This window comes from Rousettus aegyptiacus, unplaced genomic scaffold, assembly GCF_014176215.1.
Source record: "Rousettus aegyptiacus isolate mRouAeg1 unplaced genomic scaffold, mRouAeg1.p scaffold_m13_p_1, whole genome shotgun sequence".
Classification (NCBI taxonomy): Eukaryota; Metazoa; Chordata; class Mammalia; order Chiroptera; family Pteropodidae; genus Rousettus; species Rousettus aegyptiacus.
The window spans coordinates 19,362,467-19,384,498 of NW_023416284.1; the positions used below are offsets into that span (position 1 = coordinate 19,362,467).

At 38.7% G+C, this 22,032-nt stretch overlaps 2 protein-coding genes and 1 pseudogene across 3 annotated transcripts in view; 2 read left to right on the forward strand and 1 right to left on the reverse strand.

The window, feature by feature from the left end:
• The window catches only part of SNRNP40 (small nuclear ribonucleoprotein U5 subunit 40), a 28,520-nt gene extending 25,852 nt beyond the window's left edge, over window positions 1-2,668 (reverse strand). Inside the window, exons 1-2 of the mRNA XM_016132073.2 lie at window positions 2,475-2,668; window positions 431-560 (exon numbers count right to left, since the gene is read on the reverse strand). Of these exons, the coding sequence (XP_015987559.1) occupies window positions 431-560; window positions 2,475-2,618 (274 nt within the window). The 5' untranslated portion in view covers window positions 2,619-2,668. The remainder of the gene's footprint in view (window positions 1-430; window positions 561-2,474) is intronic.
• A 176-nt stretch (window positions 2,669-2,844) lies between these two features.
• Window positions 2,845-22,032, forward strand: part of ZCCHC17 (zinc finger CCHC-type containing 17) — a 46,496-nt gene continuing 27,308 nt past the window's right edge. Inside the window, exons 1-3 of one of the 2 annotated variants that reach the window (XM_016132055.2) lie at window positions 2,845-2,943; window positions 11,163-11,282; window positions 16,565-16,622. In XM_016132055.2, the coding sequence (XP_015987541.1) occupies window positions 11,217-11,282; window positions 16,565-16,622 (124 nt within the window). In that variant the 5' untranslated portion in view covers window positions 2,845-2,943; window positions 11,163-11,216. Of the gene's footprint in view, window positions 2,944-11,162; window positions 11,283-12,202; window positions 12,268-16,564; window positions 16,623-22,032 lie in introns of those variants that run through there. The other variant, XM_016132056.2, reaches the window with a different exon arrangement.
• LOC118606937 lies at window positions 20,231-20,349 on the forward strand (annotated as a pseudogene).

Here is a 22,032-nt window from a genome sequence, read left to right on the forward strand (position 1 = left end):
TGGGTGCCACAGTAGGATCCCCTCCTTCCTTTCCATATGCTAAGATTCTGAATGGTTCAAGAGGAGGGCATCTCACTTTTGGAGAAAAGTTCTCTCTCTCTGCATTACTCTCATTAACCTGTTAAACTTAGATCTCTTAATCTTACTAAATCAGCTCCAAATTTGCCTCCATGAGGAAGATATTCTCAAATTAGAGCAACTCACTTTCCAACTAGTAACATAACTCCTTCTGTGTTTATCATATAGACCCTGAGTTCTACAACCAAGATCATCCAGCATTTTCATGACCCTATTTTACTATTTTAGTGTGTTAGCCACAGTTTGTTATGTGACCAACTCAGACTGATACCTTCCATGGCACCAAAGGTTTTAAAAAATAATCACTATTTGGCAGAGAACAATTACTCTAGATTCAAAAACTATGCCTTACATATCAGTCGGTCAAATCCTGCAGATGCTAAAGTGGATCCATTGGGGTGAAATTTGCAGCAGTACACTTCTCCTTCATGTCCCGAGAGAAGCATGATTGGGGCTTGAAGGGAAGAACACCTTGGAGGCCCCTAAACAAAAAAGACACACAGGGTAGTCACTACATACAGGCAAACATGTTAAAACTCATCTAACATGTCTCAGGATCTTTATACTCGTTGTTGACCAAGACAGAAATCCCCTTCTCCTAGATCTTTCTGTGTTTGGCTCCTTTCAAATGTTTCCTGTTCAGAAAGTCTTTCCTTGATCAAACTCAAACACCACCCCATCTCTCCTCTGTATTCCACTAACCATACTGTATTTCCTCACACTTATCATTACTTGAAATAACCCTCCTTATGTATTTGTTGACATACTTTGTCTTTTTTCCCACTTAGAAAAGCAGCTCTGTGAATGCAGGGATCCTGCCTGTGTCCTTCAACACTGTTTAATGAATGAAAGATGAAAATGAGCTTCCCAACAACCCTGCAGAGAACAGATTATTGGAGAAAGTCCTTTTGATTATGGTCTTCGTATTAAGCCTAGGCTTGGGCAATGCACTGAAACCCAGGCTGATACTCTTGTAGACAGATGATATTATCGATAATCCCCAAATCTCTAAAGTAGTTTCCAGTTTACTCATTTATTAAAAAAATACTATGTGCCAAGCACTGTTCTAGGCACTGGGAAAACAGTATTGAACAAAATAAGCAATGGAGTTTGTGTTCTACTGGGAAGCAGGGAGAGAGAAAACAAGTAAAATGTATAGACGGTGGTATGTGCTATGAAGAAAAACAAAGGAGCAATGTGGGTTAGTGAATACAGGGTATTGCAATTTAAAATAGGGTGGTCAGGATACCCCTCACTAAAAAGGGATATTTGAACAAAGATTTGGAGGAGCTGAGTGTGTAAACCATGTGGACATTTGGAAGAACATTGCAATAGAGGGAGCAGCAAATGCAAAAGCTTTGAGGCAGGAGCATGGAAGCCAGTGTGACTGGAACAAGAGTGAGCAATGAAAAACTGGTAGATCAGAGAGACAAAAGCAAAGAGGGCAAAAGGTTGTGTGTTGGTTTTATACTAAGTGAAATGGAAAGCCACTAAAAGTTTTCAGCAGATAACATGATCTGACATTTAGAAAGATCTTCTGGCTGCCCGATTGAGAACAGATTGATTACACAACAGCAGAAACAAGAATACCAGTTAGGACCCTACTGAATAATGCCAGGTGGGATAACAACTTAGATCAGGAGCTAGTGATGAACATGGCGGAACATGGTAGCACTTAATATATTTTGAGGACAGTGCTAGCAGGATTTGGTTGGTGACCAACTGCTTGCGGAGTTGATAGAGAGGACATGTATTTTTTTAATCTGGGCCTAATAGCTTAGAAGGAGGTTTGACATCACCTCTATCTTACAAGAAATATAGTAATTAAGAACATGGGTTCTGTATTTAAAATCTGTTTCTGTCATTTTTACTAGCTAAGAGTTTGTTTTCCCATCTACAAAATGGGATAAGTCCCTAACTCTTAGGCCAATATTAATGGAGTTATTTTAAAAAGCACTTAGTACAAGGGCTTAATTAATGTTAACTAGTCCTCAGTTGCTGTTAATAAGTGTAGAGAAATAAAGGGAAAAACAACTTGTTCAAAGCCCCAAAGCAAGCCAGTATCATTCAGTTCCTTCTTTCCCTCATTCATCCATCCATCCACTCTACAAACTTTTCTGAAGGTTTACTCTATGCGGAAACATTAGGATGCGAAAATTCGGGTCCCGACTTTGAGCTCAGGGTCCTTAACTCTAACGCCACCTCACAGGGGAACGTATGGAGCATCCAAAGGGTATTGGTTGGTTTTACAGTGTTTTTCTGCTTTAACTTCAGGTAGAGAGACTCGTTCCGCCCCGCACTGCGGGGAAAGGGCCAGTGTGGGATCACTGGGTGTAGCGCTCTGAAGAGAGAGGAAGATGAGCTGAGGGCCAAAGGCCACCTGCCACTTCACTCACCGCTTGCAGCAAAGCTCCTGGGGCCGCCTGCTGCTGCCCCGCTCCAGGGCCCGACCCCGCTGCTCCCAACAGCAACTCATGCCGCTGCCGCTTCACTGGAACAAGCGGCAACTCAGGGCCCTTGCGCTTCTGCTGTTCTATCATGGCGGCAGCCGGTCTCCTCAGCGCCGCCACTGACCGCGCCAACACCTTCAGGGACCGCACGATTGGTTCCGACTTAGTCCTTTCCGTACAATTTCCGGTTTGGAGCAACCAATCAGCTTCCAATACTCCCCTCTGCATCACCCCCCCCAGGATAGTCTCCTGTTATTGGTCAGCTCTTTCTGATGTCAGGAGAGTATGATTCCAGGATTGGTGGATGGAGCTGGAGTCCCGCCTAGGCGCGCTGTGTCTTGTGGGTGGAAGCGCGCTGACTGGATTTTGGCGTTTCGCGCAATGTTGCGGCGTGGAGACTTGGAGCTGACGCCGAGTAAGTATTAGAAAGATGCGGGGGTGGGTGGCTGCGGAATCTGGAGGCGGTCTTTGGGTTGTGTGGTGTGAGCCTGGCCTTTCTCAGCTGAAGGTTTAATTGCTGGGGGCAGAGGCGGATCCAGAGGTCCCAGCTCGGGTACGCTGTAGCCTGAGTTCCATTTCTAGACTGGAGCAGAGCTTCGGGGTCTTTGCGGCTGCCTGGAGCCCTCGACGTGTGACTTCAGCAAGCGTCTGTGTCCAGCCGTGTGCCAGGCTCTTCCAGGGAGAGAAAAGCCTGTTTCCCAGCCTCCACTAGGGTCCCGGCTGAGGAGGCCGGCTTGTTTCTGCCACTGATTTTGCAGCCTTTTACTAAGGTCTGCTCTATGCCCCTGCGAGGGACAGAAATGAAGGAAATCGCCGACTCCTGCCTTTCCAGAGTACAGTCTTGTTGAGCAATTTGGACTCATACTATAAACTAGGCCTTCTTTTTATTCTCCAACTGTTATTTATTGTGCAATGCATTGAGAATCCATTGTGAACCAAACTCGGTCCCTGATCTCAGAGTTTTGAGTTCAGAGGGGAAAACATGTTAAACAATGACCTCATTGAAAAATAAATGTGAAATAAGTGCGACCTAGGAGAGGAACTGATGTTATGAGTGCCTGAAATAATAAGGAAGGCTTCTCTGAGGAAAAAATACCCGAACTGATACCTGAAGGAAGAATTTTAGTGGAGCGAAGAGAGGAAGGCAGAATATTCAATATAAAACAGCATGTGAAGAGGCCCTGTGACAAATGGCAGGAAAATGACCAAAAAAGCACAGAGGCCAGTGTGGCCGATACAAAGAGAATAAAGGGGAGTGTTGTACAAGATAAAGCTGGAGACAGGTAGGGGTCAGACCTTGCAGGACTTTGTAGCTTTTACTATAAGACTGATGGGAAACCACTGAGGGTTTTTGTTTTTCATGGGGAATAGGTGATCTGGTGGGAGAAGCAGTTAGATCCCTCAAGCTCAGTAGTATGAACAGATGGAGGAGAGATAGGTGCAGATAAACCACTTAGGTGACAGTTGTTGGCAATGAGGACTGAGATACTGGTGAAACTGCAGTGAATTGGGCAGATTATAGAGATATGTAGGAGGTAAAGTCAGTAGGACTTGGTGACGGATTGGATTCAGGCAATGAAAAGAGGACTCAAATGTAACTCCTAGGTTTCTGGCTTATTCAACTGGGTAATTTTTGTGTGTGTTGGTTTTGGTAGGCGAAGAGAGAGGTCATTCATGACATCCAGGAGGCAGTTTTGAGATATGGCTTTGGAACTCAGAAAAGTGATTTTTGTTGGCGTGTAGGTGATAGTTGAGTCATAGGTGTGGGTAAGATCACCTAAGTCAGAGCCTTGAGTAGTTCCACCATTCAATGGCCAAGAACAGGAGTATGAGCCTACAGGAGAGAGAGAGAAGAGAGATCTAGAAAGAAGGATCTGAAGCAGTCTCAGAAGCAAGGAAATGGTCTGTGTTAGAATTTAAATAACATGAGAATTGAAAAAGTGTTTATTGGCTTTATGATTATGGAGCTTATAGTATCCTTAGCAAGTTATTTTGTTGGTGTGATGGAGCCAGAAACTAGATATGTAGCAGAGATTTAGACAAGGAAATGGAGGCAGTGAATCTAGAGTATTTTCATACATATAATTGTAAAGGAGAGGAAGGGATGTGGAAGCTGAAGGAGATGAGGAGTCACCAAGGATCCAATTGAGAGGAGAATTGAATACACAAGAAAGAAATTGGGTCACTGATAGTGGTCTGGGAACATGAGAATGGATAGGATCCAAAGGACAGTTAGAGGGAACAGCCTTAGGAAGATGGAGTTTCTCCATTTAACAGAAAGGAAGAAAGAAGAAAATGAAAGCAGTAGATCTAGGTTTTTGTATATTTGGTGTTGGTAAAATGAGTTCTTATGGCTTTTATTTTCTCAGTAATGTAGGAGATGGAATTATGTATTTAGAATGAGAAGAGGTCAAATATTTGAGAAGATCGAAGATGCGGAAATTATTGTAGTATGAGAGAATGAGTTTACCAGAGAAATCAAAAATGGTCTTGCAGAGTTAAAGACCCATTTGAAGTTGGAGATCATAATTCTTTTCTAGCAATATTAGGCTTGTTCATGCAGGCATGAAAAATCAACCGGGTATGGCAAGGATGTGAATTTGATTTAACAAACATTCCCGTCTCCAATGTGCATTTTCCTTACTGAAAAACCTAGTACACTAAAAACAATCTCCTGGACTCCTTTGCACCTAAAATGAAAATTGAATGTGGAACTGAATTAAAATGTGGAGAGGAGAGTGAGAGACACCTAATTTTGCTGGTAAATATAGCAGAAGCAGTGAGTTTCTTGAGTCAGCAGCTTTCTGGTTTAGTGACTTTCTAAGATGATAGCCATGACTTTCTTGGGTTGTGGCAAATACTGTTATTTTGTGGATTAGGAGTTGTTCCTGGAAGTTTTACCAGAGCCTGTTCCTGTAGCCCCTCCAGTAATTTTGTAAGCCACATAATACCTGGCAATACATCCCTCTTTACTTAACGCAGCTAGGTTGGGTTCTGATGTCTGCAACTGTACTCCTTCAGCATAGGGTTTTGCCATATAGCCAAACTACGAAGACAGTTAAAGAGAGGTCACAGTATTGTTTGAATGATGGGCTGTGGATTCTAAGCTGGATAGGGAGGAAAGTGAAGAAAACAGAGGGTTGATTGGAGGAAAATAGACATCAATAGATCAGTATTCTAATGAGATCAAAGAACAGAATTCTCTGCTTAGAGGACTTCCTTTTATTCTTAAAGGCTTACTCAGTTGTTACCCTTTAAACCTCTGTGCTTCCCCCAGGTCCTTCTTATTGTTTGTTTGTTTGTTTTTTTGTTTTTGTTTTTTTTTTTTAGTGTTTTTGATGCGGGACAGGGCAAATTTCCCCGAGTTGATGTGGGGAGACCAAGCCCTGCACTGAGAGAAGAGGGTCCTTTTGTGGAGAGTGTAGAAAGAATTCAATACACAAGCCTAAGTTAGAGTCAAAAAGAAAATTTATTAGAAAAGGGATAACACTCCACAGAGTGTGGTCTCCTCGCAGAGGCAAAGTGAGAGAGATTTTTTTTGGTTTTGTTTCGTTTTTACCACCTACAACACCTGAAATTCCTATATATGTCATTCTTTAGTTCCCATTTCCTTTGATATGGACTTACAGCGAGGAAGGGGAAGAGTATTGTAGTATGTTGGCAGGGCGGGGGGCAGGGCGCGGGTGGTAGGTAAGAATAGAGTGAAAGGCCTCTGGCTGTTCCTAGCCTTTAATCCATAGGTTCCCCATGGTTTTAGCCATAGGGAATCACTAGGTTCCTGTTTCCCCTTCACAAGCCTGAAAAGTGGGTTGTTAGTTATCCAGCGGAAATCTTCCTTTGTTCTGAAGATGTCCTCCTGGCCTGGTTTCAGGGCTGATCAACATATTGCAGTCTCTGATTTTGGCCTGATAAACATGTTTAATTCTCTTGCCTCATCCCCACATTATTTTGAACCTAGCCACTATTTTAGCACTGATCATACTGCATTGTAATTGGTTACCATTATGCCTTCCAGAATAGGAAGTCTTTGAGGATAGTGACTGTTTTAAAGGGTGGTTTAGTGGCAAGTGTGTATGGCCTTTGGAATGGCCTGAGATTTGTCCCTTTCTAGCTATGACTTTTGGACAAATTACTTAATTCCTGTAATGCAGGGATACCTACTTTGTAGAGTTGTTTTAAGGGTTGAAAGGAGGTTTATTAAGTGCTAAGCACAGGCCTGACATAAATACCAATAAATGTGCTGAATTGATGAATTAACTAACAATTTAAAATAGAGTAAAATTAGGTACTTCAGTATTTCAGTAACAGTTATAAATTTCTATGTGCTTTATACATAGGGTGGTCAAAAAGGGAATTAAATTAGTTACGATGAAACTTTTAGGTTAATACATGGCAAATAGGAAATACTCAAATATTAGCCATTATTATTAGGGGACTTGGAAGGGACCTTCAGCATTATTAACTAACAGAACAGTATGGAGTAGTAGAGTAGGCACTGGTCTTGGGGTCTAGTACCAGCATGGTTAATTGTGAGCAGCCTTTATCAAGTCACTTGATCTCCGTTAGTTCATTTTTATTTTAAGAGGAGTAATGGGCTGAATGACCTCAGTAATTCCATTCAGCTTTTAGATTTTATGAGTCCCTTTTTTGTGTTTTTCTTTTTTTTATTATTGTTCTTTTCTACTTTGACCATTTTCTCAAGAGATCCATGACTGGAGTTTGGAAAGGAAGTAGCTATATGTCTACGATAAGTCACTTTAAAATGAGTGGAAAGGAGGGAGGTTGGGCCACTAGCTTGACTTTGAAAGTCTTCCATCTTCTAAACTATCCAACATATTGTGTGGAACTCAATTCCTTCTTTATTCTTTAGACCAGAATGCTTTCTTTTTCCCTTCTTTCTCTACCTTGGTTTGGCACAAAGTAAGGCATTATTTACTCATCCAAGTAAACTTTGAGTACCAACTGTGTACTAGGCACTGGGAACACAAAACCAAATAAGAATTGGTCCTTGGATTCATGTTTGAATGAATAAATTCAGGTTTGGCTCATGGTAGCTTACTACTTTTGATTTTTCCTAATTGAAATCTGTAATATTGGGACCTAGTTAGTGTTACAGCTGTACTCTGCAAAGCCTTGGTGAGGACTGAATTCTTTCTGAGGCAGTATAGAATAGTAGTTGAGAATGCAGGCTCTGTAGTCATTATTTTTACTTTGCTCATATCCCAGTATTTTTACTTATCAACCTATCTCTTCTCAATTCATATGCATAGGTTAAAGATGAATTAAAATCCTTTTTAACTCTCAGGGTTCTATCCAATTAGTACTGTTAAGTAGCAACAACAAATCTAAATCCAAACGAACTTAAAAACAACAACGAAAATAGCTAGATCAGAAAGGTGACACATGAAATGAAGTTCCCAAGGGGCTATAAAGTATCTTACCATTTAATATTGTGCCATAAACTTCTCATTGCTTGAGAAGAGGAGGGACAGGAAGTGGTTATTTTTTTTTCCAATTGCATGCACTATTAAAAAAAAAAATTGAAATAATCACAAAATTATGGAGACACAATACAAATAACAGTTTTTAAAAATTTATTGAGAGTTAAGTTGCTGGCCTGCAACCCTATCACCCCTGAATACTTTAGTTTTCTTATAAACAAGGGCATTCTTTTATATAACCACAGTATAACTATTAAAATCAGAAAATTAACATTGTATTACTACTGCTAACCTTCAGTCCCTGCTTGGGCACTGAGCCCCCATTCTGGACTGCTTAGGGTGTGGATGCCCTCATCATCTTGCTCCTCCCCACACTAGGTCGCTCTTTGCAGATTTCCTCCTCACCCAACATAGGGTTTGACCCCACTCTGGGCCACCATCTCCCTGCTACTACTCTCATTCTCACATTATTCTTTTCTTGCTCTGCCCCTTGCTTTGGGAAGGAAATGGCCAGTAACTGGGTCCCTATAACTTCTCTACATAATATAATTGTTTAAAACAGTCAAGTAAAATGAAGTACTTAAAAATTTTCTGTTTCTAGAACTATTGCATGACCACTCCAAATGGTGTACCTCAATCCTTGTCAATTTACTTGCTCTTTTAAGTCTACAGATGTGGGCCTGACTGGATTATTCTTATATCAGTGTTTTATAAACTTTTTTTTTTCCAAATCTTACATAGAAGCTCTTTCCTAGTCCTTCTTCTTTGCTACCGTGGCCTACTGCGAGACTGGGAGAGCCAGTGGGAATCAGCAATAATCGACCTCTGCCTAGGAGAGGCACCTAGCTTTTCAGTTGCTCTGGATGGAACCTCCCGCAACTCTGGTTTCCTTGGGGCTCTGCTCACTGCACCTTTGGTATGGAGGCTTTCTTCTGGTTGGTTGGCCTACAGTCCTATTACTTTGGCCTTCTTGAACCTATGATCTTTAAATATTTTAGAAATGACTTTTTAAAAATAAACTCGAATTAACTGAACAGCTTCTGAATAACCACCATAGAATCCTAGGCTTCTACAGAACATAATTTGAAAAAAAAAAAAAAAAATTAAATCCCATTTTAAAAAATGGCAACCCTCTCCTTTCCTGACTTGTAACCGGTGCTGTCATATTTCATTTAGGCTTTCCCTAAAAAAATGCATGCCAATTTCCTTCTTGGAGAATTGCATAGGGTTTCTCAAGCTACTGTTCTACAGAAGGAGCAGCAAACAGGAGAGCTTTAAACTTAGCTGTTCATATTTTTATCACAGCAGAAATCTTCAAGAAACAACTTAAGATTGTTTCCTCTTTTATTGCTCTTTCCTGGACTTTTGTGTAGGGAGGAACAGGAGATAGACTAAGGTGTTTGAGTTCAATTTAGATGCCTTAGCTACTGTTGCCTCTATGAATTCTGTACCTCACTAATGCTCTAAGAGTTGAAGGGATAATTAAGGTTTCTTGATAGAGCTGTTGGCCTCAGGTTAATAACCTCTATTCTAGGATGTGATGTGAGAGATGTTGATCAAAGGGAAGGGAAGGACTAGAAATGAGACTGCATTGCTGGTAAGTAGAAAAGTTAGGATCCAATTAGGCTGTGATACTTGAATTTAACCTGTTTATCAGCCATTTCTTAACTAACAAATCTGCCTCCATTCTACATATATGCTATTAGTAAAGTAATGATACCCATCTCTGGCTGACCCAACTACAAAAGGGCGAGTTTATTATAAGGATACAAGATTGTCTTATGGAACTTGAGAACAGGGATATTTTTTGGCCTTGGGATGATACTATACTACAACTAGACTGACAGGATTTTCTTTTATTTCTGTTTCAAGTGAGGCAGTTTTGTTAGTGGGTGGTGATTATAAATCAAGAAGGCTTTACAAAATTAGGACTTGAAGTCATCTGAAATGAGGGGTTCTGCTGGGGTTTGAGGAGAGAAGAAAGTATTTGCTTATGAAAACCTAAGGAAAATAGTTTCAGGTCTTAATAGTGTCAAGTATAATTGGGAGGAAAAAGAGAACTAAAGACAATACCATTAGATTTATCTAAATGTAGCAGTGATTTATCCAGCAGAGGAAAGGGTATGGTTGAGAGCTACTAGATTGCTAGTTTTCTCTCTGTTTAAAACCAGGAAGCTGAGCAAGAGTACCTCTCAGTTCCCATTCTACTGCAAAGCAGTAAGACTTGCTACCAAGGCAGCATCAGCATCACCTGGGAATGTGTTAGAAATATACAATCTCAAGTACCACTTTAGACCTACTGAATTGTACTCTTTATTTTAACATGATTCGTAAATAGATTTAAATAAATTTGCTATGTCTAACAATGGCTTGTTATATAGACATTAAAAAAGATGTATATGTGTGTATGAATTGCTAAAATATATTAAGTAAAAATATGGCTGTTAATGATTTCATGATTCTATTAAAAAAAACCCACTGTATGTATTAAAAAGTCTGAAAGGATATAAATAAAATTGAATCATAAATGATTTCCTTTTCTTCATTATTAATGTATTGTCTGAACTTTTAAAATGAGCATTTGTATTTTTAATTTTATCAAGGAAAAAGTAAGTTGGTCTCTCTTTTTGAAGTCACTTCAGATTTCACACCTAGCATAGTGGTTAAAAGCGTGGACTCTGGTTTCCGCCAGAGTTAGACTTTACCACTTTCTGGCTTTTGACATAAGCATAATAATTTGACCTCGGGAAACCTTGGCTTCTCATCTATGTAATATGATTATAATAGAAGCTACATCTTGAGAATTTTGAGGATTAAATGAGATATTGGATGTCCAATGCTTAGCACAGTACCTGGACATAGTAAATTCTTGATAGATGCTAGCTCTTATTACTATCGCTGTTCCCTTTTTTAAAGATCCGTTTACAATTCACACACACCTACCCCCCAAAAATAATGATAGCAATTAAAAAACAACAAAACAAAACAGTAAACTAATGGCCTTGGGTAAGTATCAAATTGTAAAGAAATAAGATCAAGGTTTCCAAAACTCCACACAATTAGAGCAGACAAAAGAGATAGGATACATGTAAATCTATGGTATTATTCTGTAAGACTAGCTGTGAATTACTTGCACATTTCTTTTAATGCAGCTGTCTCCCAATTTGATGTCTGTTTTATTTCTTTGTGACAGGGCACTTGAATTAGCTTAGCAGAAGAGATATGGAGGAGCCATAAAACGTTAACGATGAATTCAGGAAGACCCGAGACCATGGAAAACTTGCCTGCTCTCTACACTATTTTCCAAGGAGAGGTATATTCTTCGGCTTTGAAAACCTACCAATAATGTTAAGCATAGATCGAGGGTAAAAAAGCAGCTACGTTTGGAGCTCCTTCCATTTGAGAATATCTTGAGCATTGTAGTTTAAAAGGGAAGGTCTAGTGGAGCATCTGGCTATCACATATATTTCCTCTAAGCTTTAGGGCCTTCTAACTGCATACTTGATGTCTTCATTCGGATACTTCACAGCATCTCTTATTTATATTTTAAACTGAATTTTTGGTTTTCTCATCAAATCTGTTCTTCTGGTCTTTCCTATCTCAGTAAATGGACCTACTGTCCATTCAGGTACCCATGCTAGAAATCTGAACATCATCCTTGATTTCTCCTCTTGATTTAATCTTGATTTTCTCTCTCCAGACCATCAGCAAATTCTATCATTTCTACCTTCCAGATATATCTCTGGTCTATATACTTTATCATGGAACCGCTTTAGTTTAATCTCTCCATCTCTTGCCTGGCCCTTACTGAGATTGCTACCTCTTTTGTAGACCCTCTAATCTGTTCTTTACCTCACAACCAGAATAACGTTTTAAAAAAGATTAGAGCATACTATTTTTTCATGACTCTTCTAGGCTTATTGTAGTTGAATATATTCTAACTTGGTTTCTTGATTCTTATATGACTGAACCTCTGCTTAATTTAACAATGTTGTTTTGCTACTCTACTTGTTTCTTAGCCACTCTGGCCTCCTTACAGCTCCGAACATTGTAAGCTTACTTCCTTCTAAGGACTTTTGTACATGCTCTTTTTTCTAACCCCACTTTCCCACCAACTTCTCTTTATCTTTTAAGCCTTAACCCTAATGTCATCTCCTCACATTTTTTTCTCACTGTAAATAGACTCATCCTGCATTTATTTGTGTACTTGTTTAACATCTGTCTTCTTCACAGGACACTAAGCTCCATGAGGGCAGAGCCCTATCTGTTCTGTTCACTGTTGTCTATCTTAATAACAGGTGGGTGAATAGAAAACAATAGGTACTCAATATATCTTTGGTGACTAGATGCATGATCAACCTTTGAGGGAGAAGGGATTGTATTTTTTTGAGCGCAGAGGCTTTTGATACAGACAAAACCCGGATTCCAGTTCTAGCTCTTTTACTTATTATGTGATCCTTGAGACAATGACTTGATCATTTGAGCCTCAGTTTTCTTATTTGTTAAATAGAGATAATAACTACTTCCATATGGTTGCCATGATGATTAAATAAGCTGTCATCTATAAAAACACATGCTTGAGACATAGTAGGAATTAATTTCTCCCTTTTCTTAAAGCAAAAGTAAAGCCAAAAAAGTTGTTTTTAGCGTCTTATGAATGGCATTTATACTTATTATATGGTTGACAAAAGTTTTGCCTCCTAATAATGTGAAGCCTTTGAGGCCACACTTTGTGACTGCCAGTTGCTATAGATAATTGCGACCCTTGACTACTATTGTCGATCCCAACTTGTAATATAATAGTCAAGATACCAGGGGTGATAACATTCTAACAAATAGCAAACTACTCTTCAGAGCCTTCATCCTTTAAAGCTCATGTTATCCCTGAAGGTCAAGGTACCACAGCTTAGGAAAAGGAAGTGGTAGCACTGGAGATGAAATAGACTTTTTGATCTTGCCTGTCAGATATTGCAAGAAAGAGAAGAACACTCTGCCCTTTACAGACTGACTCAGATTTCAAGTGAAGCGGCTCCTGACTTATAGCTTTTTCTTATGCGAAATGGGACTTGAATTAGTGCAGGCTTTATGTTTTGCTATTAAGGATGGATGGGTTAGGGTAATGTTCAGGAGCACATTTTTAAAAATGATGGTTTAGAAGTGACTGGAATTAGGAAAAGAGAAATCTCGTAATACCTTGGAAGGAAGAAACTTTTTCAGAATATTCATCCAACAAACATTTAATGGGCGAGTAATATTTACAAAGAAGACCTAATTACTTTAAAATTTTTTTAAAATTTGTAAGCCTAATGTATTTCACACATTCTGTGTTGTTGACTCTATCCAAAGAAATTGTTAACCCCATTTTATGGATAAGGAAGCTTCTCAGAAGTTAAGTAGTTGCCCAGATGATAATTAAATGGCAAAGCTAGGATTCTAAATCAAGTTCTCTCTCCAAGTCTGCTTTCTGCTACACTGCAGCTGGAATCATCCAACTGTACATAAATGCACCGAGGAACAGAAAGATCCATAAGAGAACTCTTGACTGAATTGAGGTATAGAAGGAAGGTAGATGGTAAATCTGGTTGTTCCATGGTTTTTTTGTACCTCTATTATGACATTAATTATAGTCTGTCTTGTATTATTGTTTTTTGTATACGTGTATGTCTTCACCAAATTGTCTTTGTTACCTTTGAAGAAACTGATAGTGCAGTCCATAATCTAGCAGTTCTTCTCTTTAGTGGGCTCAACAGGGCTAGGAGATGGGGGCAGTGACTGAATAGCTGAGAAGCCAATATTCGGTCTTCTCTTTTGAGAGGCATCTTGGTGTCGGAGTCCATTAAACATGGTAGGGGGTGCAAGCATAGCAGTGGGAATTGGGATTTGGCTTAGCCTAACCATAGCCAAAGAAATATTGAGGGGAAATGGCTGTTTGTAAGGTGGAAATAACATTGGACAGAAGTCAAAACACTTTGGTTCTCTGTCTGGTCATGCTACAATCTAATTTTATGACGCTGGACAAGTAACTGATGTCTGCGAGCCTCAAATTCCTCCTGTACATTATGAAAATAACTCATTTCAAGGCCTGTGCAACGTCTGATCAGAGGATGGTAAATTCATTTCACCCAAGCCCTGAGTTTAGTTAATTACTGAATTTTTTCCCCCTGAGCTATTTGACTAATTATTCTTGGAACACGAGGGCAGACTGTGTGATCATCTATAGCAGGTGCCGTTCTGTTAATTTCAACTCTGACTGCATCCTAGGAGACACAGTGATGGAAACACCTGGTGCTAGAAATAGGCAAGAATGCCTTTTCCTAACTGAACACTTGACTGCCTCCATTCTGGAGCATATTAACCTTTCCATTTGGGAGAGGCCAAAATTAAGGCCTGTTATGATATTTCCTCAACAGATCATAATGTGACGCTGGAGCTTCAGGACTGAAAAGTGAGACTGTCTTAATTTACAGCAGCAAGGTGATTTGGGCCCCAACTTCCAGCTGCTACTTTTAAGTGGTTAGATGGTTATGTCCTTTCATAATGTTATGCAATGTGATCCATCTTACCTTCTTTCTAGACCCCTGGAGCAAAAACCAACTGCCTTTTATTGTAATTAAAAATTTTAAGTCATCTTCTTTATCCATGTGGGCCTGTTTTACAGAGAACATATTGCTTTGTGAACTTGGATAAGCACTTCATGTCTCTGATCCTCACTTTTCTCATTTGAAAAATAACATAATAGGACCAGCTAATCTCATAAGTCCTTCCTCCAGTTCCACCTTGCTTTGATTTTAAATGTAGTATCTGCCTGATTGTACTGTTTCTTTGGGACTGTCTGGTCCCTACCCCAGCACAACATGTTAAAATAGGAGTTTCAAACAGTTGATCCTTAACCAACTCTTAATGCTCTATCTTAGAGAGTTAGTTCAGGTGTTCATCCCCATTAACAGTGAGAAGATTGGATATTTTTATTTATTTTTATCCTGATATTGAAGTGAGTAGTGATGCTATTTGGTGAAGTAGGAGGCTCTAGACTAGAAGTCAAGCGATCTAGCGTCGGCGCCTAGTTTGTTTCTAAATAAGTTGTGTGCCCTTCCACTAGTTACTACCTTTCTGTACTTCAGTGTCTTAGACTGTAAATTATTAAAAAGCTATAACCTACTGAATGTACATTGGGTGCCAGATACCAGTGCCCAGTGCTTTATGTACATCATTTGTTATCTGCAGCAGCAAAGTGAGTATAATGGGAACTTAGGCCTTGCAAGGCAAGTTGTGTTCAAGATCGCACAGGTAAGAACAGGCAGAGCTGGAATTAGAAGCCATGTATTTCACCTCTACGTCTATGCTATTTCACCTCATCTACAACATGGAAACCCACCGTCTATTTTCCTCAGATTGTTGCCAGGAGCAGATAAGACATCAACTGTCACATTGCTTTTGGCTGCTAGAGTTTTATATTTAAAGAAAACCCATGAGCAGCTCTCATGTAGGTAGGACTTCTGGGGTTCAGATCCCAACACTGCTGCCTACTGGCTTTGAACATTGGACCAGTTACTTAGTCTCCATGCATCAGTTTTGTCATCTATCAGATGAGCATATTAATAGTACCAACATCATATGGTGTCATGAAAATTATGTAAAGCACTTTGAATAGTGTTTGGCATGTAGTGAGTATTCAGTTATATTAGCGAATAGCAGTACAGCAGGGATTGTCTTATTTCTTCCTCTTGTTTTAGTTGTGGTGAAGCTGAAACTGATTGCCCAAGATGAAACAAAGTCACTGAAAAGAACAAAGTTTATATGTCTAAGATTATATTGAATATTTTATTTAAAAAAATGAATGTAGAATAAATACAGTATGTAGTGACAGCTTTAATGCCATTTCTTAGATCGGGGGCGGGCTAGAGGATAGGGGAGGAGAGAAACAGTAGGGAGTAATGATTTATCTGGCAAGGGATCTGGGCCTTTTATTACTATCACACATTACACAGTACATAACTGAGCAAACCTCTGACTTCTCCATCTTAGGTCAGCTCTTTCTCTGATTACATCCTCTTGAGTTCTGTCAGATGTCTGTGTTGGCTTTTTCTCTAATTATCTTGATAAAATTAAGACTCTGGTTTAAAGTGAACTAGAGCAGGCTGTATGGTCTGGTTTGGTCTGAAGTTTAGGAAAAAGGCATGTCCTATGTGATCTATTCTAAATTATTGAAGTTCTTTGTATTGGGATCGGAAGCCTCAGTCCCAGCTAGTATAAAGTGTAACATTAATACTTGATTTTCTGACATTTGTTCCTTTTGTTCATATACCTCTTTGGAGATTTCAGTAATGTTGGGATTTGGGCATTCCTACGTACTGTCATACCATTTGACAACAGTCCAGTCTCACCATTGTTTTTAATGGGTTTGCACATACCTGTCAGTCTAAATTAAAAAAAAAAACCAGAAAGGATATTTGCCACGTCACTCTGAGGCAGTTTTGCAGTAGACAGAGGCAGTCAGTACCAAGTAGAAATTCAGGAAGACAAGGTTAAATGTTACAGAATAGAGAGTCTCATTTGTGTGACATTGATTCTTTGGTTTGTTTGTTGTCTTTATAGGTTGCTATGGTGACAGACTATGGAGCCTTTATCAAAATCCCAGGCTGTCGGAAGCAAGGTGAGAGCCTGTAACTTGAAATTCAGCCTTCCCATTCTATTCTCTCTGCTGTCACCTCCACTACATCCCATTTATAGCTGTACATTTTTTAGGCAGTAATTTTTTGTTTTTGTTTAGAGATACAAATACAAACAAGTGATGACAATTCGTTTTCAGCAAGTTTTAACTCAGAAGAAGGGTGCTTTCTGTCTTAGAGGGAGGGGTAGGGCATAGGTACTTGGGTTCTCTTCTGGAACCACCTCTTCCCTAAATTTCACTTGTGACCCTAGGCATGTCTAGGGTTTGAAGAAAGCAAATTATTTACTCTCTAAAGTCGACACTGTGAGTTTTCTAGTTAGGGCACATGGAAAGGAAATAGTATTATAACCAATACAAGTATTATGCTTTAAATTTTTTTACATATTGATAGGCATTTGTTGAACATTTTCGGAGAATCTCTCACCTATTTATTATATAAAATTTATATTTCATATTATAATATTTATACATAAAATAATATTTATAGAATAATGTATCTCAAAACATTTGTGTTGAGTAGAAAAGTAAGTTCCACAAACTGGTAGTCTGCTCAGAGTGACTTAGCTAGGTAGTGGCACAGTTAGGTCTAGAACCCAAGTCTCTGGATTCCCAGTCTCAAGCACTGCCTACTGTGTCATACTAGTGGAGGATCCACAAGCTTAACTTGTTATTTCTTGTGCTAAAATAAAAATTTATTTAAGTTTTTTTTTTTTTGTCGTTTTGTTTTGTTTTGTTTTTAAGGCGAGGCAACCCTTGGATGACCTCACAGATTGCAAGGACCTTGTCAGCTTACAATCCATTATTTTTTATTTTTTTTACGCCTGTAGCACCTGGTCTTCCTAGGTGGTCTCCCATCCAAGTACTAACCAGGCCCAAGCCTGCTTAGCTTTCGAGATCAGATAGACTTGTTCAGGGTGGCAAGATTTATTAAGTTTTTAATGGAGAAATGTACCTATAAGGATGTTATTAGGAGAAAATATAGAATAAAATTTGATTGCATAAAAGTCATAAACTTTATTGCAAACATTATCATAAAGTACAGTTGGGAAAAAAAATTTATAGTAGATATGACAAAGGATTAATAAAAAAGGGCAAAGTAGGAAAAGGGACCAAAGATATGAAAAGAATTTATAGGAGAAAAAATAGTAATTGATCGATAAATATCTTAAAAGATGCTTATTCTAAATTTGATTTAACAAAACTTAAGCTGTGGTACATTTGTACAGTGGAATACTACTTAGCAATTAAAAAATGACAGTGAAGTATTGATTCGTGCAACAATGTGGGTCAATCTCCAGAGAATTATTCTGAGTGCAAAAAACTAATCCCAAAGGTTATTCACTTTACAATTCCATTTATGGAACATTTTTTTTTTTTTACAGTTATGGAGATACAATTCACATACCATATGTTTTACCAAAAGTTGTATAGACAATTCAGTGGTTTTCAGTATGTTCACAGAGTTTTGGAACCATCTTCACAATCTAATTTGAGAACAGTTTTGCACTCCCAAAAGAAATTCTGTGCCTATTAATAGTAACTCCAAATTTCCTATTAACCTCTCCCCCATCTTCCCCTCCTGCCCACCCTAAGATACTTTGATGCTTGTACCTTCTTCATTTTACCAGAAAAGGTCAATGGAAAGTTGCCATACAATTCTACAACCCTGATACCTGGCTGAGGGCAGTTGTAAGACACCACTGATTATAAGAAGCATTCTGATTTCAGGGATGTTAAAGTGAGGTGGGGGAGTGCTTCTTAGAATCAACAAAACAGAGTAGATCTTAATGGAAAATGTCCAAGATAATAAAATGAAAAGCATGTTTGTATAGCATGCCTATGTATTTTTTAAATTATCGCATATGTTTAGAAGAAAGTATGGAAGGATTTCCAACAAATTGTTAACAGTAGTTACCTCTGGGGAGTTCAGTTTGCTGAGGGATAGATGTACATGGAAGAGGGACTTAAACAAATTTTTAAAATAAAATTTTCTTTAAAACAAAGTCCAAAAGTTGATCATTGGCTAATAAAACCAGAGGAGACTACTGTGCTGCAAATTGCATCTGGGCATTAGAAACGGCTTACCAATAGTTTCCAAGCCAGCAGCCAGTGATCTGTAGTAGTTTCTCATTTGGTGTTGGCTGAGATGTAATGAGGTGGAACTTATCCCCATGCCTATAGGGCATGCACCTCTTTTATTCCGAAGACAGATTTTCTTGTTAGTGAAATTGCTGTAGCTGCCAGTACCTAAAAGTCCCATCCTTACTTGAGCATTTATGTGATACTTTGGGACTATGTGGGGATTAAAGGCCTGCCACCTTCCAGTAGTCATTCTTCAACTCACTTGTGTCCTGTCAGATGATACCTCTGATTGTGGCTGCCAATTTACAGGTGAATCTGTCAGTCTGACTGCTGAGACCAGCCTCGGAGGGAGAGCGCAAGGAGCTAAATAATTAGATGGAAACTCTGAGTTCTAATCCAGGACTCTTCTGTAGGTTTATTGGATAACTTGGGCAGTTGACTTCCTATAATATATTTTAGCTTCTTTGCTCTTAAAGGGAAGGATTAAGTCTCACCCTGAAAGGACTGAGCTGTGAAATAACTCTGGTCTCCAGATTTTAACATTTTTGATTCAGGCTGGTAGACTCTATTTTGGGTTATTTTTCTCAGACTTTTCAGAATTTTTAACCACCACTGAGCTGAAGGTCTCTTCCTAGTATTCAGATTTAAACTAGATTTTCTTTCCCTTCTTATGTAATTGTCCATCTTTCTGTGATAATGGAAATGTTCTGTTTCTATTATTTGTTTTCTGACACACCAGCTTTTGCTGAATTTAACAATTTAATTAAATTCTGAATCCATCTTCTTGGAATTAATGTCAGATCCTACAAGTTAAAGAAGGTCAGTCCCACAAGACTGCCCCCACTTTAGTTGCCAGTTGCAAGTTCCAAGCCACCTGTACTTCTAACTGACTGGCTGTGAATTGGGTTCCCACAACCCCCTCTACAAGTTTGACAATTTGCTACAATTGCTCACAAATTCAGACAAACACTTTTCTTATGTTTGCTGGTTTATTATAAAGAATACAATCAAAAACAGGCAAATGGAAGAAAGAGATTCTTAGAGCAAGGTATGGGAAGGGGCACACTGACTTTCCATGTCCTCTCTGGCACACCACTTCCCAGTAAGCTGATTTGTTCACTAACCTGAAGCTGTCTGAATTTCATTATTCAAGAATTTTTGTGGAGCTCAATCTCCAGCTTCTCCCCCAATTTCCTGGAGGATGGGTAGGACTGAAAGTTCTAACTCTGTAGTCACTTGGTTGTTCTGGTGACTAGCTCTCTTCAGAGACTGGATAGCGACCCCAGCCTAAGTCATTCATTAGCATAAACTGGTATGATCAAGAAAGGGCTTGTTATGAATAATGAAAGGTACTCAGTCACAAATTTAAAGAGTTTGAGGAGTTCTGTGCAGGGACCAGAGACAAAGACAAAATATATTTTTGTATTATACCATATCTGTGCTGTCCACTGCAATAGCCACTGGCTTTTTAAATATCGTTTACTGTAATTAATTTAAATTCAAACTTAGTCTGTGGCAATGCCACCCTGAACATGCCCGATTTCGTCTGATCTTGGAAGCTAAGCAGGGTTGGGCCTGGTTAGTACTTGGATGGGAGACCACCTGGGAATACCAGGTGCTGTAGGTGTTTTAAAAAAATAAATAAGAAAAAATAAATTGAAACTTAAAAAAGTTATGTGGCTAGTGACTATTCTTTGCTCACCAGCACTAAACTATAATATTTTGGGAGCAGATTATTCAGTGTTAACTTTCAAAGTGCCTCGCTTATGGTAGAAGCTCAAATGTTTTTAGAAATGGATTTAGTTTAGCAGGTAACTATTAAGTTCTATTTTCTGGTCACTATTAGGTGAGAACACAGAGATAAGAAAATAGTCTCTGCAGCTCTCAGACTGTTCAGTCTAGAGATATGAACACATTGCACTGTAGTGTAAAAAAGTGAGTGAAGTTGTAGTTAATCCACAGAACTGTGGAGTAGTTACGCTGTTGGGATGAGTCAGGGCCTCATGCTGCCTGAGGTATAGATAGTGTTCAGTGAATTTTATTAAATGAATTCTAGTCCCAGCTCCACCAATTATCAGCTTCTTGACTATAGCAAGTTGCTTAGTTCTTGAGCCTTGATTTCCTTATCTGTGAAATGGGAATGATGTGCATATTTTAGAGCTTCTTGACTGGCAGGATCATGTTTCTTTTATCCTTGAATTCATTTTTGCTTAGAATATTGTGGATGTTCTGTAAATGATTGAATGAATCCTAATATGAAAGCATTTTAACTTATGTGCTTACATTATGGTCATATACCGTTGGTTGGAAATAACTCATTTGAAAAGCCTAAAGAGATACAGATCCCGCAAAAGTAAAGGGAGACCTTTTATTTTGACTTTTTTTTTTTTTTTTTTGGCTGCAGCTGTCCTCTAATGATTTGTAATTTTCACCTATTTCCTTTATTGTCAATAGAAGTTCTGAAAGAAATTATAGGTGAAGCTAACGCAGTTGGAAGAGTACTTTAAGGGAACTGTAATAGGCTAACTCTGTTTTTCTCATATGGTGATTGAAATGCTAGCCCTTTCCAAGCTGTCAGAATTTTTTTTTCTTTTATCAGCAGACACTCAGATGGAACTCATTCCATTTAAGTGTCATGGTGAGTTTATTGAACATGAGATGGACTTCATCTGCCCTTTAGGCATTTGTGGCTTCATGTCAGAAATCCAGGCATAAACTGCCCCGAAGCACTTTCTTCCATCTGGCATGACAAGCAAAGCGTTTTTTGTTTCTGTTTTGTTTTGCAGCATATGCTAAAACAGAATTAGATGTTTTTCTATTATTTATAGGTGAGATCATCTTTCTCCTTTTTTAATTTAATAGATAATACAGATAAATAATAAAGAAGAAAATGTAGAAATATCAGTATGATGTAGGAGACCTGACAGACTCATATTCAAATTGTAGTTCTTTTTTATCAGTTCTGTGACCTTGGACAAGTTACTTGTAGAGTATTTTCTCACGCGAACCTATGTCACAGGGTTGATGTGAGGATAAAATGAATGAGTCGATACACTGTTTTTCATGAGGTACCAAGCACAGAGCGAGGTGACTTTAAATATTTTATTTGATGCCTTGCACTATATATTTAATTCAGCTGGTGGTGTATGTGGCTAACAATGAATTACCTCCCCAGAATTTAGAGAATTCTGAATTCATAATTCTGCCTTCTGAGAATAAAAGTGATGATGATGAATCCTCCATGCAAAAGATGGGATTAGCCATAGATAGAAATATACCAGGTAACTACCTATAAATCTGTGACCGAAGA